The sequence below is a fragment of the Equus przewalskii genome, chromosome 1 (genome assembly GCF_037783145.1).
Source record: "Equus przewalskii isolate Varuska chromosome 1, EquPr2, whole genome shotgun sequence".
Lineage (NCBI taxonomy): Eukaryota > Metazoa > Chordata > Mammalia > Perissodactyla > Equidae > Equus > Equus przewalskii.
Window position 1 is genome coordinate 78,178,813 of NC_091831.1, and position 13,309 is coordinate 78,192,121.

The 13,309-nt window shown below is 39.1% G+C and overlaps 1 protein-coding gene across 2 annotated transcripts in view; it reads left to right on the plus strand.

Moving 5' to 3' along the window:
• PCNX2 (pecanex 2) overlaps window positions 1-13,309 on the plus strand; it is a 281,662-nt gene that overhangs the window by 18,931 nt on the left and 249,422 nt on the right. For both annotated transcript variants that reach the window (XR_011538712.1, XM_008527506.2), the window contains exons 2-4: window positions 5,609-5,814; window positions 6,426-6,549; window positions 7,252-7,288. Coding sequence is in view for 1 of the 2 variants with exons in the window: in XM_008527506.2 (XP_008525728.2) it covers window positions 5,609-5,814; window positions 6,426-6,549; window positions 7,252-7,288 (367 nt within the window). In the remaining variant the exon portion in view is untranslated. The remainder of the gene's footprint in view (window positions 1-5,608; window positions 5,815-6,425; window positions 6,550-7,251; window positions 7,289-13,309) is intronic.

Sequence of the window (13,309 nt, forward strand, 5' to 3'; positions counted from 1 at the left end):
CAGTATTCTCTATGAGAAGAGAAGAGTGAGAGAGAGAGGATTGGGTAATTGCAGGTGCCAGGTTTCTAAATAGTTTTCAAAGCATTTAGGCCTGCAAATATTCTCATTTTAATAACCCTTCCTCAACTCTCCCTCTTCAACCTTCGGTTGTTTTTCCATTGTATTGCTCCCCGTAGCACTATCTTGACAATCCAAATATTTGCCTGCCACTTCTCTAGCCAGTATTTCCCTCCTGAAAGCTGTACACAAAGAAAGAGGCCCAGGAGGTCAAAGAAATCAGAGCAGATCTAATGAGAAATAGACAGCAGACCAAAGGAAGTCAAGCAGCGGGCCCAAGAGAAAGTGTTATATTCCTCTTTTTGTCCAACTTACTTTGTAAGGTAGAAGGGCAAATAAGTCTGTCTCTTGAGAACCAGTCACATTTCTTGATTCCACCCACCTCATCATTTTTAAATAAGTACATGCTTGCAAGGCTGGTCTGCTTCTAAGGGTACTGCATTGAGGGCTCCCTCCCATGTTGTCAGGCAGTTTCATATACGTCAGCATGCGTTCTGACATGCTGCCTCCAGGAGTTCTTGATCCATATTCCCAGGATCCAGACTACTGCTGAGCTCATTCCAGTTCTCAGTATATAACCAGAAGTTCCAGCTTTTCTGAAAAAATACTAAATTTGTTAATTTTTTTATAAAGGAAATTCATGAACTATGTAATGAACAATTATTTAGGATCTGAAAACCTATAAATTCCTTCACATATATAAATGCAGCGAAATGATTTACTTCTCTATCTTGTGGCCTAATTTTTGATATATAGACCTGTGCCCAACCCCCCAAGGAATTATAGTTTACTTAGAGAGGAATCAAGAGTCCTACTTGAGTGAAGTTCTTGGGACTATTGCCTTAATACAGGCAAGATACTCCACATTTCTCTATTGAATGAATGCCTGGAGAATGGGTGACTGGATGGACAAAGATCATCTCTCTTAATTTGACAAAGTGGATGAACAGAATGGGATCTCTCATATCTCTGAAGCAGATGCTGGAGATCTTGTAGCATGGAGATGCTGCCCAGACGTACACCTCCTCGGTCCAGCCTAGCTCCTGAGAGAAGGGGAAGGCATGACTAAGGCATGCCCAGGTCCTACTCCCCAAATCACTGGTCGGAAATCACTGCTCCCCAGAATCACCAGTCAGAGGAGAGAGTGAGTCAGATGTTCAAAGAGGCCAGCTGTGTAGAGGGAATAATGCCCTCTCCTGGAACGAGATGAGTGGGAGGAATTGTTTCCCTCTGAGGGTGGTGTGTTTTCACTGTCCAGAGGCCATTTTTTTAAAAAAAATTTATTATGAGTCCTTAGTTCTCTATCAGGTCATTGAAGGGGCTAGGTAAGTAACTTCTAGATAAAAGGAGATATGTGCACTTATCAGCTCTGTAGTATGACCCACTTTATGCTTCAGATTCTTCATTTTCAAAATGAAAATAATCACTCCCAGAAGTCTTCTTCAAAATTACTGTGTGAAAGTAGATTGGTGAAGTATGTTTATGAAATATACATTGATAAAAGTTGGACCCCGAAGAGTGTCCTTCTTTATGTCTGCACACTGAAACCCTCAGAAGTGGTCTGTTCTCACTGGACACTAGCATTATTTATAGCTAGTGCTCACTCAACCAGATTAGTGATCTCTCCAGGCTGCTCAGGATGTGGAAAGTAATAACCCATCAGCCTAAAGTTAAAAGCCATAGTGATGTAAAATGGTGCAGCCTCTATGGAAAAAAGTACGTGTATTCCTCAAAAGATTAAACATGCAATTACCATGTGATCCAGCAAGTCCACTTGGGTATATACCCCAAAGGATTGAAAGCTGGGTTACGAAGAGATGTTTGCACACCTATGTTCATAGCAGCTTTAGTCACAATAGCCAAAGGATGGAAACAACCCAAATGTCCATTGATGGATGAATGTATAAACAAAATGTGGTATATACACACAGTGCAATATTATTCAGCCTTTTAAAGGAAGGAAGTTTTGACACATGCTACAACATGGCTGAACCTTGAAGACATTATGCTAAGGGAAACCATCCAGTCACAAAAGGACAAATACTGTATGATTCTGTTTATATGAGATACCTAGAGGAGTCAAATTCATAGAGACAGAAAGTAGAACAGTGGTTGCTGGGGCTGGGGGAAGGAGGGAATGAAGAGTTATTGTTTAATGGGTATAGAGTATAACGTTTCAGTTTTTTGAAAGATGAAAAAGTTCTAAAGGCGGATGATGGTAATGGTTGCAAAACAATGAATATATTTAATGCCACTGCACTGTACACTTAAAAGTGGTTAAGATGGTAAATTTTTATGTTATGTATATTTTACCACAATGAAAAAGTTAAAAAAAAAAAAAAAGAAAAGGAGTGGTGACTATGAGAGAGCTGGAGCTGTGAGCCTAAAGGAACAGAAGTGGGTCCTGTGGGGATGTTTGTGAATGGTCTGGGTGTTCACGTAGCCAGGCACTTCTAGATGGCGCCAAATCCAGTTTTGTGAGAGATACAAATGACTGTATTTGTGATTGCTTTGTTGGTAACAGCATGTTGTTTTTCATGAAATTTTGTCAGAAACAGTTTGGTCAGATGAGTTACTATACTACTAATTATCCTAATAATGGGTCGGAGAACAACATACAGCTTTTATGGCCAAGGATGTAATCTTGAAAAATGTTACCTTCTATTGTTAGTCAGAATGTGTTAAAATGATAAAGGCTTGTGAAAACAAAGAAAAAATTACGATTTTACTTAGAACAAGTCAACTTCTATTCAAAATATGAATATACCTTATATCGGGTGGGGGAACCTGTGATATAAATTAAAAACAAATTTAAAACTGCTCATCCATGACACATTGTTTCTTAAACCTTCCTCCTCTCCCTGCATTCATACTTACAGGGAGAGAAAATCCTAGAAGCTGGAGATCTTTTGTTGACGGAGCACAATGATGTCAGCAGTAAAATGGCCTTGAACGTAATTTTCAGTGATGTCCCTGGGAATGGACAATTGGAGGAGCCCATGCAGAGCTTAAATACATGGCGTAAAAAAGGGGATCTTTGAGAGGGGCTACATTTTGTTCTGAAGGGAGAGATTTTTAAAGGAATCATGAGAGCGGGGAATTTTGGGAGAAGTAATATACCTTGTATAGCATATTGTAAAACCTTTCCTCTCTCCCTGGAAATTTTCAGTAAAACCTCTGTCTCCCACCATGGCCTGGTGAGGTGTATGGGCTCTTTGGGGACGTGCCAAGTGGTCCTTCGAAGAGGATGACACAAGGGCCTGTTCTCACCTGGGTTGCAAACTAGAAACTAACCCTCACGTTAACTTTAAATTCTAACTTCTTGCTTTCTCTTAATTTCAACATTACCAAGCCAATGCTGTAGTCCATATTTATGAGGATAAACTGAAAAGTAATCTCTCTTCTTATTGTGGCAAGTCAGTTTTTTTCCAAATGAATTTTCCCAATATCTGTATAGAATCTTTCCCTTCTCACCCTTCTTCCCTAGCATTCTCTTCCCAATGCCTTAGGGTTTTCTTCAGTTTATCTCTGATCTAATTTGAATAGAAGTTTCCCCATGGAAATGGAACCCCCAATAGTAATTAGGTTAAGCAATGCTGGCTGCCACAGCAGGTAAAATAATAAATCTCAGTATTTAAATGAATCGAAGATTTATTCCTCACTCTACATGTCCATCTCCGGCCTAGAAGGGCCTTGTTCCACAGAATCACCCATGCATCCAGGCTGAAGGAAGCTGTATCGTCTTGTAGATGGATCATCTGGAAAACAAATTTAAACCAACTAAAGAGAAGAGGGGGATGGAGGAAGCACGTAGCTCCTAATTATCTAGGGTTAGAAGTGACACTGGCCACCTGTGCTCATAGTTGATTGGCCAAAAGTAGTCACATGGCCCCAGCCTAACTGCAGGGGAGGCTGGGACATGTAGGGGAGTACATGGAGTATTTAGTGAGCACTGGATCTCTCTGCTACCCCTACTAATCGGAGTATGATGAAGCCCAAGTTACATTATAATTCAAACAAGTTTTGAATATAATTTGCATATGACAGTATGCTGATCTATTCTCATGATCATTTGCTGGGTTTTGTTTCTTCTTTCATCAGTTTCATCAAACTCACTCTCTAGCGGTAGACTAAACTTTTTAGATCAGAAATAAATAGACATGTTAAGAAGTGATGGAAGCTATTAATGGCCCCTGTCACTCCCTTCCTTTTTTTTCATCTTGTCTATATATTGCTTGAGGTTCTTCACAGCTTCTCATCAGGAGGTACATGTGTGAATGTGAAACTTATCTGCTTCCAGGTAGGGCACCTGACTTTCATCTATTATCTATCTATGTATCTATCTATCTAATATTATCTTGTTTAGCCATTGTTTCACTCATTTATTTATTAATTCATATTTATTTGTAGACTTTTCTCCATGAAATAAAAGCAAGTCGGTGATGGTGAAAATTCTTCACTTCAGCTTTTGCTTATTGGTGATAGTTTTCCTCTTGCTCTGTTGTTCTTTTTGTTTGATTATGCAGTTTTAGGAGAGATCTGACCTAGAGGATGAGCTATCAGACAAGTCCATTGCAGGTTGTGCAGGGACTGCTTGGGAGCAGAGTGGGCCGGGCCATGTTGTCTGCAGGCCTGTGTTCCAGGTTGCAGTACAGACTAGGCTGATCACCAGATTTCTGAGGTCCTTCAGGGAGGGGCATTGATAAAAGGGTCTCGCTTTTTGATTTGTTGAGGCTGTCCTTGATGTCATATTGAGACACTCGGAGATCCATTTTCATCCCAAAAGATAAGAATTCAGTTTAGGAAGGACCAGAGAACCTGTCTTGTTCCGTGGTCCTGGGAGAGAGCTAGGAAGGGGTGTGGGGGATGCTACAGAGTGGGCCAGTTATGTGGATCCCAGTGATTCCTTTTGTTTTTTGAGGGGGTTGAACAGAATTGAGCTGACCTTCACCGTGATCTCCATGCTAAGACCCTTTGTCACTGATGGAAATAGCCCTCTTCCTTTTGGAAGCAGTACACCCTTTGGTGGCCCTTGCCTGCATCACGTCGCTAGGAAAATCCGTGGCCTGATGGTGTTAACACAGGGGAAGTCAGGGAGGAAAGGAAGGGGTCGTTACACTAACCTCTCTCCTTCCCTCTCATCTCTGTTCTCCACAAGGCTTTTTGTGTTTTGTTGGAGGAAACAGCATCTCAAAGGCCTTTCTCTGACCTTGAAGGCCAGATGCACAGAGAGGTCAGACTAGGCTGTGGAAAAGAGCTGGTAGGAAATGGAGAGCCTCACTGTATCTTTCGTTTTGTGGGATTCCTGCCTGCAAATCAAATGTTGGTCATTAATGCAACTAGTACCACAACCTGAGAAACAAGATACTTCTTATGAAAGATGGCTGCCCTGTCTCCTCAGGTGTTGCAACCACGAAAAGTTTATAAAACTAATAAAATCTGAAAGCTTGCCCCATTTATACTCAATAAATCATCTAAAAATGCTTTTACATTTAAGACAAAAGACAATCTTATAAGCAAGTGAACTTTTCCCTTCTTTTCTCTTCTCTAGGCTTTTCCTCCGCACGCCATCGCTGTCTTTCTTTACTGCAGTTCAGTGACCATACTCTTCACTGTCATCAAAGTGGTCAGTTTCCGCCTCCACCTCATGTTTGATAAAGGGGAAGTGATTCAGCAAAGGCCTTCCAGAAAGAAAGAAAAGCCCAGTGGAGACAAAGAGGCCAACAGTGAACACGTAACCAACCACAAAAACCCAAGGTAACATCTCTAATTAATATGTCAGTTCATAATTTAAATGTTTACATTTTGATTAAAATAATTTTTCTCATTTCTTAGTTGTTTGTGAAAATGTGCCAGTACAGACAGATACAAATATGTACATTTTCTTATATTTAAGCATACACTTAAGCATAAAATTGATATTAATTGAGAGGGTTTAACTATTAATATGAGCTTATGCCATGCTCTGGAATGCTCTGGAGTTCATTTGCATTAGGCTTAGCACAGCAAAATATTTTACGTTAGTGTTTTTGTCTTGTCATTTAAATGTTTTGTGCATGCTAGAGTATTTTCAAAAAGAACATTTGCGTCTGTTAATATAAAAGTAATACATTGCAGAGAACTGAAATATTGAGAGTAATTCTTGGGTTAAGCATCGTCATTATTCTTGCCCTAATTTCTGATAGTTCCTTAAGAGAGCATGTCATATTTTAAAGTGATGTTTATTACTCTCTCTTAAAAATAAAATGTGTATATAGTGAATATGATAAAGTGGAATCTAGGAAAAAAATTGTTTTGGGACTATTACCGAAAGAGTCGTAGTTCTGTTTGGTAATATCACTGCTCTTGTGTTTCTCATGTTGGATTAGCAATAACAGGCAGATTAACAATGGCAAGAAGGAAGAGGCCCACCAGAACCTCTCTACGCCTCCTCTCCGCTGCAGCTCCAGGGGGCAAAGCATACACTCTCAGCAATCTTCTGGTGATCCACTGGTGAGCGGTCTGTTTTTCTGTTTCACTCTCTTCCTGCTCCTCTAGTGCTGATCCCCCCAGAATGAAAGTGTGCAATGGCAGCGATTGTAGTTTACACACACGAGTGGTAAAGACTAGCCCTTGTGCTTGTGGAATGTCTGGAGCATCACATCTCAGAGTGTAAAACAACCAGCTCTGGGACCATGAGATAAATGCCCGGTCATATGCTAGAAGCCGGCTCACTGGCTCCTCTGCCATCTGCCCCTCTGGCTGGAAGAGCCGAAATGCAGACCTTTGCTTCCCTGTCCCGTCTGCTGTCTGTCGTTCGTCTGGACCATCATATCTGCAGTGCCTTCTCCTGGAATCAACTCCACTACTCCACGTTAAATCGCACCTGCCTCTTGGGAAGTCAATAACTCACCTTTCTTCTACATTAACTTCCCTGGGCTCCATTCACTGTAGAATAAAGTAGCACATTATTTCTTCTCCTTTAATTTCTTAATTTTATCACAGTGTGGCCTTGGATGGAGGTCTATCCTTACATATATTTTCGTCCTCCTTTTTGCTGCTCCTTTTGTTAGAAGCTTAAGCAGAGTGGACACTATAGTCTCGTTCCCACATGCCGTTTAGAAGAACAGTGGCTGCTGCTCGGTGTCTGCTGACTGCCTGGAAATGGGCAGGGAGCTGAGTCACGTATTGATTTTTGTTCTTTTGTTTACTTAGGAGTTGCCAGCACAGGAAACAGTGGAAGATCTCAAAGGTAGAGTGTTTATTATTATCATTTAATATTTTATCATAGCATTATCCTGAGTGAAGTAAAAAATAATTTTTATAAAACAGAATGGCAGTGAATTAATTAAAAATAAGCACTGTACCTAAGATTTCACAGTTATATTTTAACTTTATTTCTAACTCTTAATTTTAATTATTTCTTGTCAGAATTCGTTCATGTCTTCGAGTTATGATATTTTATTGATCATATTTCATTGTCCTTTCTCCAGTGTCTCATTTCAGATGGCTCCAATGGCAGATATAAAATAGGATAAATTCATCATCAACCTACAAACTTTTTACTGTAGTACTTACATTGAAAGATGACAGAGGAAATTTTATTGCATTCTGTATATCTGCATCTCTTTCAAGTCATAAATTTTGTTTCTGGGAACTTTCTTTTAACACCCTAAGTTTTTCTTTTACTTTTTTACAAAGATTTCATCTTATCTTTTTATTGCCTTCAGAAGACTTAGAAAAGAACTTTTGGAGACCTGAATTAACCCCTTCCTTTTTCTGCAATTCTGCTTTTTTTTTTTTTGGCAGTAGTACTACAAAGAGAAATTTATGCTTTATTTAAATTTAAAAAATAGTATAATATTTTATTTTTTGGAAAACAGATGAAATTAGCACCATGGCCCTGAAAACCTAAAATAAAGTTTCTTTTTCATCTCTCAGCTGAATTCTGTGATAATAATATATAAAGGATTATCTGAATTCTTTTTTCTATATTATACTGCTGACATGAAATGTGCATTAGTTCGATTTCAAATATTTTAGTTACACACAGTTTCATAACAATGTTACTTATGTCTATTTGTACACACACACACATTTTTCCCCGTACTAAACTATGTATTCTTCCAGATCAAGTGTATCACTGCTGTTAACACGCACACTTTACATCCTTTCAATGTCTGTTGTGGCCTTTTAGCTTCATCGTTCAGTTGAAACAATTCCTTCCTTTCTTCTGTGTACTAGAAATTACAGTAGAGGTTTTGCAATTGTCGTTTTGTTCTGAGTCATAATGTGTAAAATGTACAGGTGGCATTTAGACCCATTCCTGACTGCTAAATCCAATGTTTTCTTAGCAACACTGCATTGAAGTGATTTTTTTTATTAGATTGATCTCATAATCTACCATTCAAGTATCCAATTCTTTTTGTTGTTAAAAGGCACAATGGTTTTCTTTATTTTTTTAACAGCTCTATTGAGATATAAGTCAGATGCCATGCAATTCACTCATTTAAAGTGTATAATTCAATGGTTTTTAGTATATTCACAGAGTTGTATATCCATTGTCACAATCAATTTTAGAATATTTTTATTGCCTTGAAGAGAAACACCACACAGCTTAGCCCTCACCCTTCAATCTCCCCGACTCCTCCAGCCCTGGGCCACCACTAGTGTCCTTTCTGGCTCTATTGATTTGCCTGTTCTGGACATTTCATATAAATGGAATAATGTAATATGTGGTCTTGTGTGACCAGCTTCTTTCAATTAGCATAACATTTTCAAGGTTCATCCATGTTGTAGCTTATGTCTGTACTTCATTTCTTTCTCTTGCCAAATAAGATTCCATTAAATGGATATACATTTTATTTATCCATTCATAAGTTGATGAGCATTTGAGTTGTTTGCACTATCTGGCTATTAAGAGTGATGCTGCAATGAACATTCGTGTGGGAGTTTTTGTGTGGCCATGTGTTTTCATTCTCTTGAGTACATACGTACCTAGGAGTGGAATTGCTGGGTTATTTCGTAACTCTATATTTAACCATTGGAGGAGCTACTAGGCTGTTTTAGATTGCAGGCACATCATTTTGCATTTCCACCGTCAACGTGTAAGGGTCACAATTTCTCTGTGTCTGTGACAACACTTGTTACTGTCCATGTTTTTGATTCTAGCCATCCTAGTGGGTGTAAAATGGTATCTTGTGGTTTTGACTTGCATTTCTCTGATGACTAATGATGTTTTCATCATCATCATTATCCTTAGGGAAATGTCTATTCAAATGCTTTGTGCAGTTTTTAATTGGATTGTCATTTTGTTGGCGAGTTGTAAGAGTTATTTGTATATTTTGGATCCATGTCCTTTATCAGATATATTTATCAATATTTTCTCTCATTCTGTGGGTGGTTTTATCACTTTCTTTTGTTTTTTTTGAGGAAGATTAGCCCTGAGCTAACTTCCACCACCAATCCTCCTCTTTTTGCTGAGCAAGACTGGCCCTGAGCTAACATCCATGCCCATCTTCCTCTACTTTATATGTGGGACGCCTACCACAGCATGGCTTGCCAAGCGGTGCCATGTCTGCACCCGGGATTCGAACCAGTGAACCCCGGGCCGCCGAAGCAGAACATGTGAACTTACCCACTGCGCCACTGGGCCAGCCCCATGTTTTACCACTTTCTTAATGGAGTCCTTTGAAGCACAAAAGTTTTTAATTTTCGTGAAGTCCACTTTATTGATTCTTTTGTTGCTTGGGCTTTTGGTGTCATATATAAGAAACCATTGCTTAATCCACAGTGATGAATATTTATTGCTATTTTTTTCTAAAAGTTTTATAGTTTTAGCTCTTGAATTCAGATCTATGAACTATTTTGAGTTAGTTTTTGTGTGTGATGTGAGGTAGAGGTCCAATTAATTCTTTTGCATTTGTTTATCAGTTGTCGCAGCACCGTTTGTTCGAAGACTATTTCCCTCACTAACTCGTCCTGTCACCCTTGTTAAAAATCAGTTGCCCATACATGTGAGGGTTTAGTTTTGGACTTTCAGTTCTATTCTTTTGCTCCTATATCTGTCCTTGTGCCAGTATCACACTGTCTTGACTACTGTAGCTGTATTATAAGTTTTGAAATTGGGAACTGTGAGTCCTCCAATGTTATTTTGGCTATTTTGGGGCCCTTACATTTTCATGTGGACTATCAGTTTCTATGAAAAAGACAGCTGGGACATTGATAAGGATTGTGTTGAATCTGTAGATAAATTTGGGGGGAATTGCCATCTTAACAGTATTAAGTTTTTGAATCCACGAACGTTGGATGTCTTTTCACTTACTTGGGTCTTCTTTCATTTTTTTTTGACAGTGTCTTGTAGTTTTCAGTGTACAAGTCTTGTGTTTCTTTTGTTAAACTTATTCCTTAGTATTTTATTCTTTAGATGCTGTTATAACTGGAATTGTGTTCTTAATTTCATTTCAGATTGTTTATTGCTGGTGTATAAAAATATAATTGATTTTTTCATATTGATTTTGTATGTACACACTTCCTGAATGTTTATTGCTTCTAGTAGTTTTTTAGTGGATTCCTTGGGATTTTTTATATACAAAATGATATTGTCTAGGAATAGAGATCCTTTGCTTTTCCCTGTCCAATCGAGTTGCCTTTTATTTCTTTTTCTTGACTAATTGCCCTGGCTAGAATTTCCAGTACAATGTTGATTAGAAGTGGTGAGAGTGGACATCATTGCCTTGTTTCTGATCCTATGGGCAAAGCATTCAGTCTTTCACCATTATGTATGATGTGAGCTTTGAGTGTTTCATAAATAGCCGGTATCAGGTTGAGGATGTTCTCTTCTAATCTCAGTTTGTTGAATGTTTTTGTCATGAAATGGTGGTGGATTTTTGTCAGATGCTTTCTGTGCGTCTATTGACATGATCATGTAGTTTTGTCATAGTGTCTTTCTTGATGTATCTTTTTCTTAGTAATATGGTATGTTTTTACAGCTAAAGTGTCAACGATAGAAGCCAGATTATTATATTCGGTTAGATTTCATTGTTAAGCAATATCTTGGTGGGGTCACATTAGGCCAACTTTTTTCTTAGTTTTCTAGGTAGGAAATTCATTATTACCATTTTTGCTTAGGGTTAAGCAGGCACTGAGATATGACATGCTAACATATTCACAAAAGACACATTTACAGGCCACAATATGACTTTATTCGTTTATATGCAATAAATTGTAGTTGACCAACCTTCTCTTGGCTTTCATAATAGCACATTTTCCTGATTTTATTCCTTCTCAGAGTGCTTTGATTGATCCTCCACTGTTGTTTGACATATAAAGGCTGGAGTGCCTCTGGTCTTGGTCTTGGGCCTCTTTCTCTTCTCTAGATACCAGCTCTCCCTTGGTGATGTCATACCTATCTTTAAATGCCATGTATGTGATGATGAGTGAATCTGTTCCCCAGTTTTGACCTCTCTCTGGACTTGAGTCTCATGCATTCAGCTCCTTACACCTATTTCCTCCTGGATAAGATGTCTAATAGTCATATCAAATGGATTACCACCCACAGGGATTTCTCAATTGATGTTTCTAAGTCTGTACTTCCTCTAGTTTTCTCCTTATCAGTAAACAGTCCCATGACCAATCCAATTGGCAAAGCTCCCAAATCAAGGAGTTTTCCTTGGTTGCCCTTTCACTCACTGCCCTCAGCTTCAATCCATCAGCAAGTCCTGTCAACTCTACTCCAAAGCGTAGCTCAGATGTATCTATTTCTCTCCATGCCCACCACTACCACGCTAGTCTGAGACACCACTATTTCTCAACTGCGGTAGCCTCCTCGCCGGGCTCCCTTCCTCCATTCTTGTACTTCACTGCAGTCTGTCCCTCATGCAGTAGGCAGAGCTATTTTTAAAAACCTAATTCAGGTCATGTGCTCTCCCTCCACTGAAAAACTTCTGCTGGGTTCACATTATTCTTAATGTAAAGTCCAAGCTCTTACTTTGGCTTGTAGAGCCTGATATATTTTGGACCCTGCCTGCCTTGCTGATCTCTCTTCCTCTCACGCTCCCTTTGCTCTTTTGCTCCAGCTTCACAGACTTTCTTTCTGTTTTTCAGACATGCCAGGTGAACTCCCACCGCACTTTGCTTTAAATACCTTTTTTTTTTTTTTTTAACATGGCGTGCTCTTTCCTCTCATCTTGTATGTTGGAAAATGGTCCTGGTTTCTGCTAACCTGTGCAATCACAATTGTGTAGTGTGGGAGGTAATGAAACAATAAATTATTTTTTACAGGTCTAGCCCAAGAGCCCTTTTCTCAGGCCCTGCCTGGTGATTTGGATTTTTCCTGCAATATTTTTATTAATTTTTGACAAGCGAACTTTACATTGGGTAGTCATGGAAAGCCTCTCTGACAAGAAAATATTCAAGTTGGGATCTGAATGACAAAAAGTAGAGTAGCCATACACATTTATGCAGAGGTGATGCGAGAGAGCAGAGGAGGGTCAGACCAGGATTCAGAAAATCTGGGTCTAGTCTCGGTTTCATCAGTGGCTTTGTGACCTTGGATAGGTTTCTTCTCTTCTGTTCTGTTTTCCTGGAAAGGATCTACCCTGCCTCGTAGGATAACTTACATAGGGTTGTTCACGATTCATGATCATCATCAACCAACATTCTTGAGCATGGAGAAGATGACATGCTGATTTCTTTGGAGGATTCAATGAGTATAAAATATAGTTGTTTTTCTAGAACTATATAGTCCGGTTGGGAAGATAATTTAAATGTACGTTAAAAAAACTAAAATTCAAGAAGTATATAGTAAGCGAAGTTTAATTTTACAGACATTAAATGCTTAAAACATTCAGAAGTGGAGAGTTTATTTCTGGTTTAGGTGATCATGGGAAGTTACATGTTGAAGGAGGGACATGAATAAGGCCTTGAATGGAGTCGTCAGTGGGTGAGGAGAAAGAACATTCCAGGTGGGAGAGTTGTGCCTGGAGTTTGTTTTAGAGTCAAAGAGGGTCTTTTGACTAGAGCATTGTAGGGCAGGGTCTCTCAGTTCTTTCTACCAAAGTGCCCCTGAAGGCAGTAGAGAGTGAGTGAATACTCCTGCCTGCTCCAGGCCCCTGCCTCCTGAGGCCTGGGGGTCATAGGCTGGATCAGGCAAGGGTTAATTAAAAAAAAATACATGTTATATCATAAAGTTTTTTTCGTCTTTTTCATAATATGCCCATTTGTTTTGATAATAAGGTATATTACCTCAAGAGTTGTGTTACTTACTTTTTTC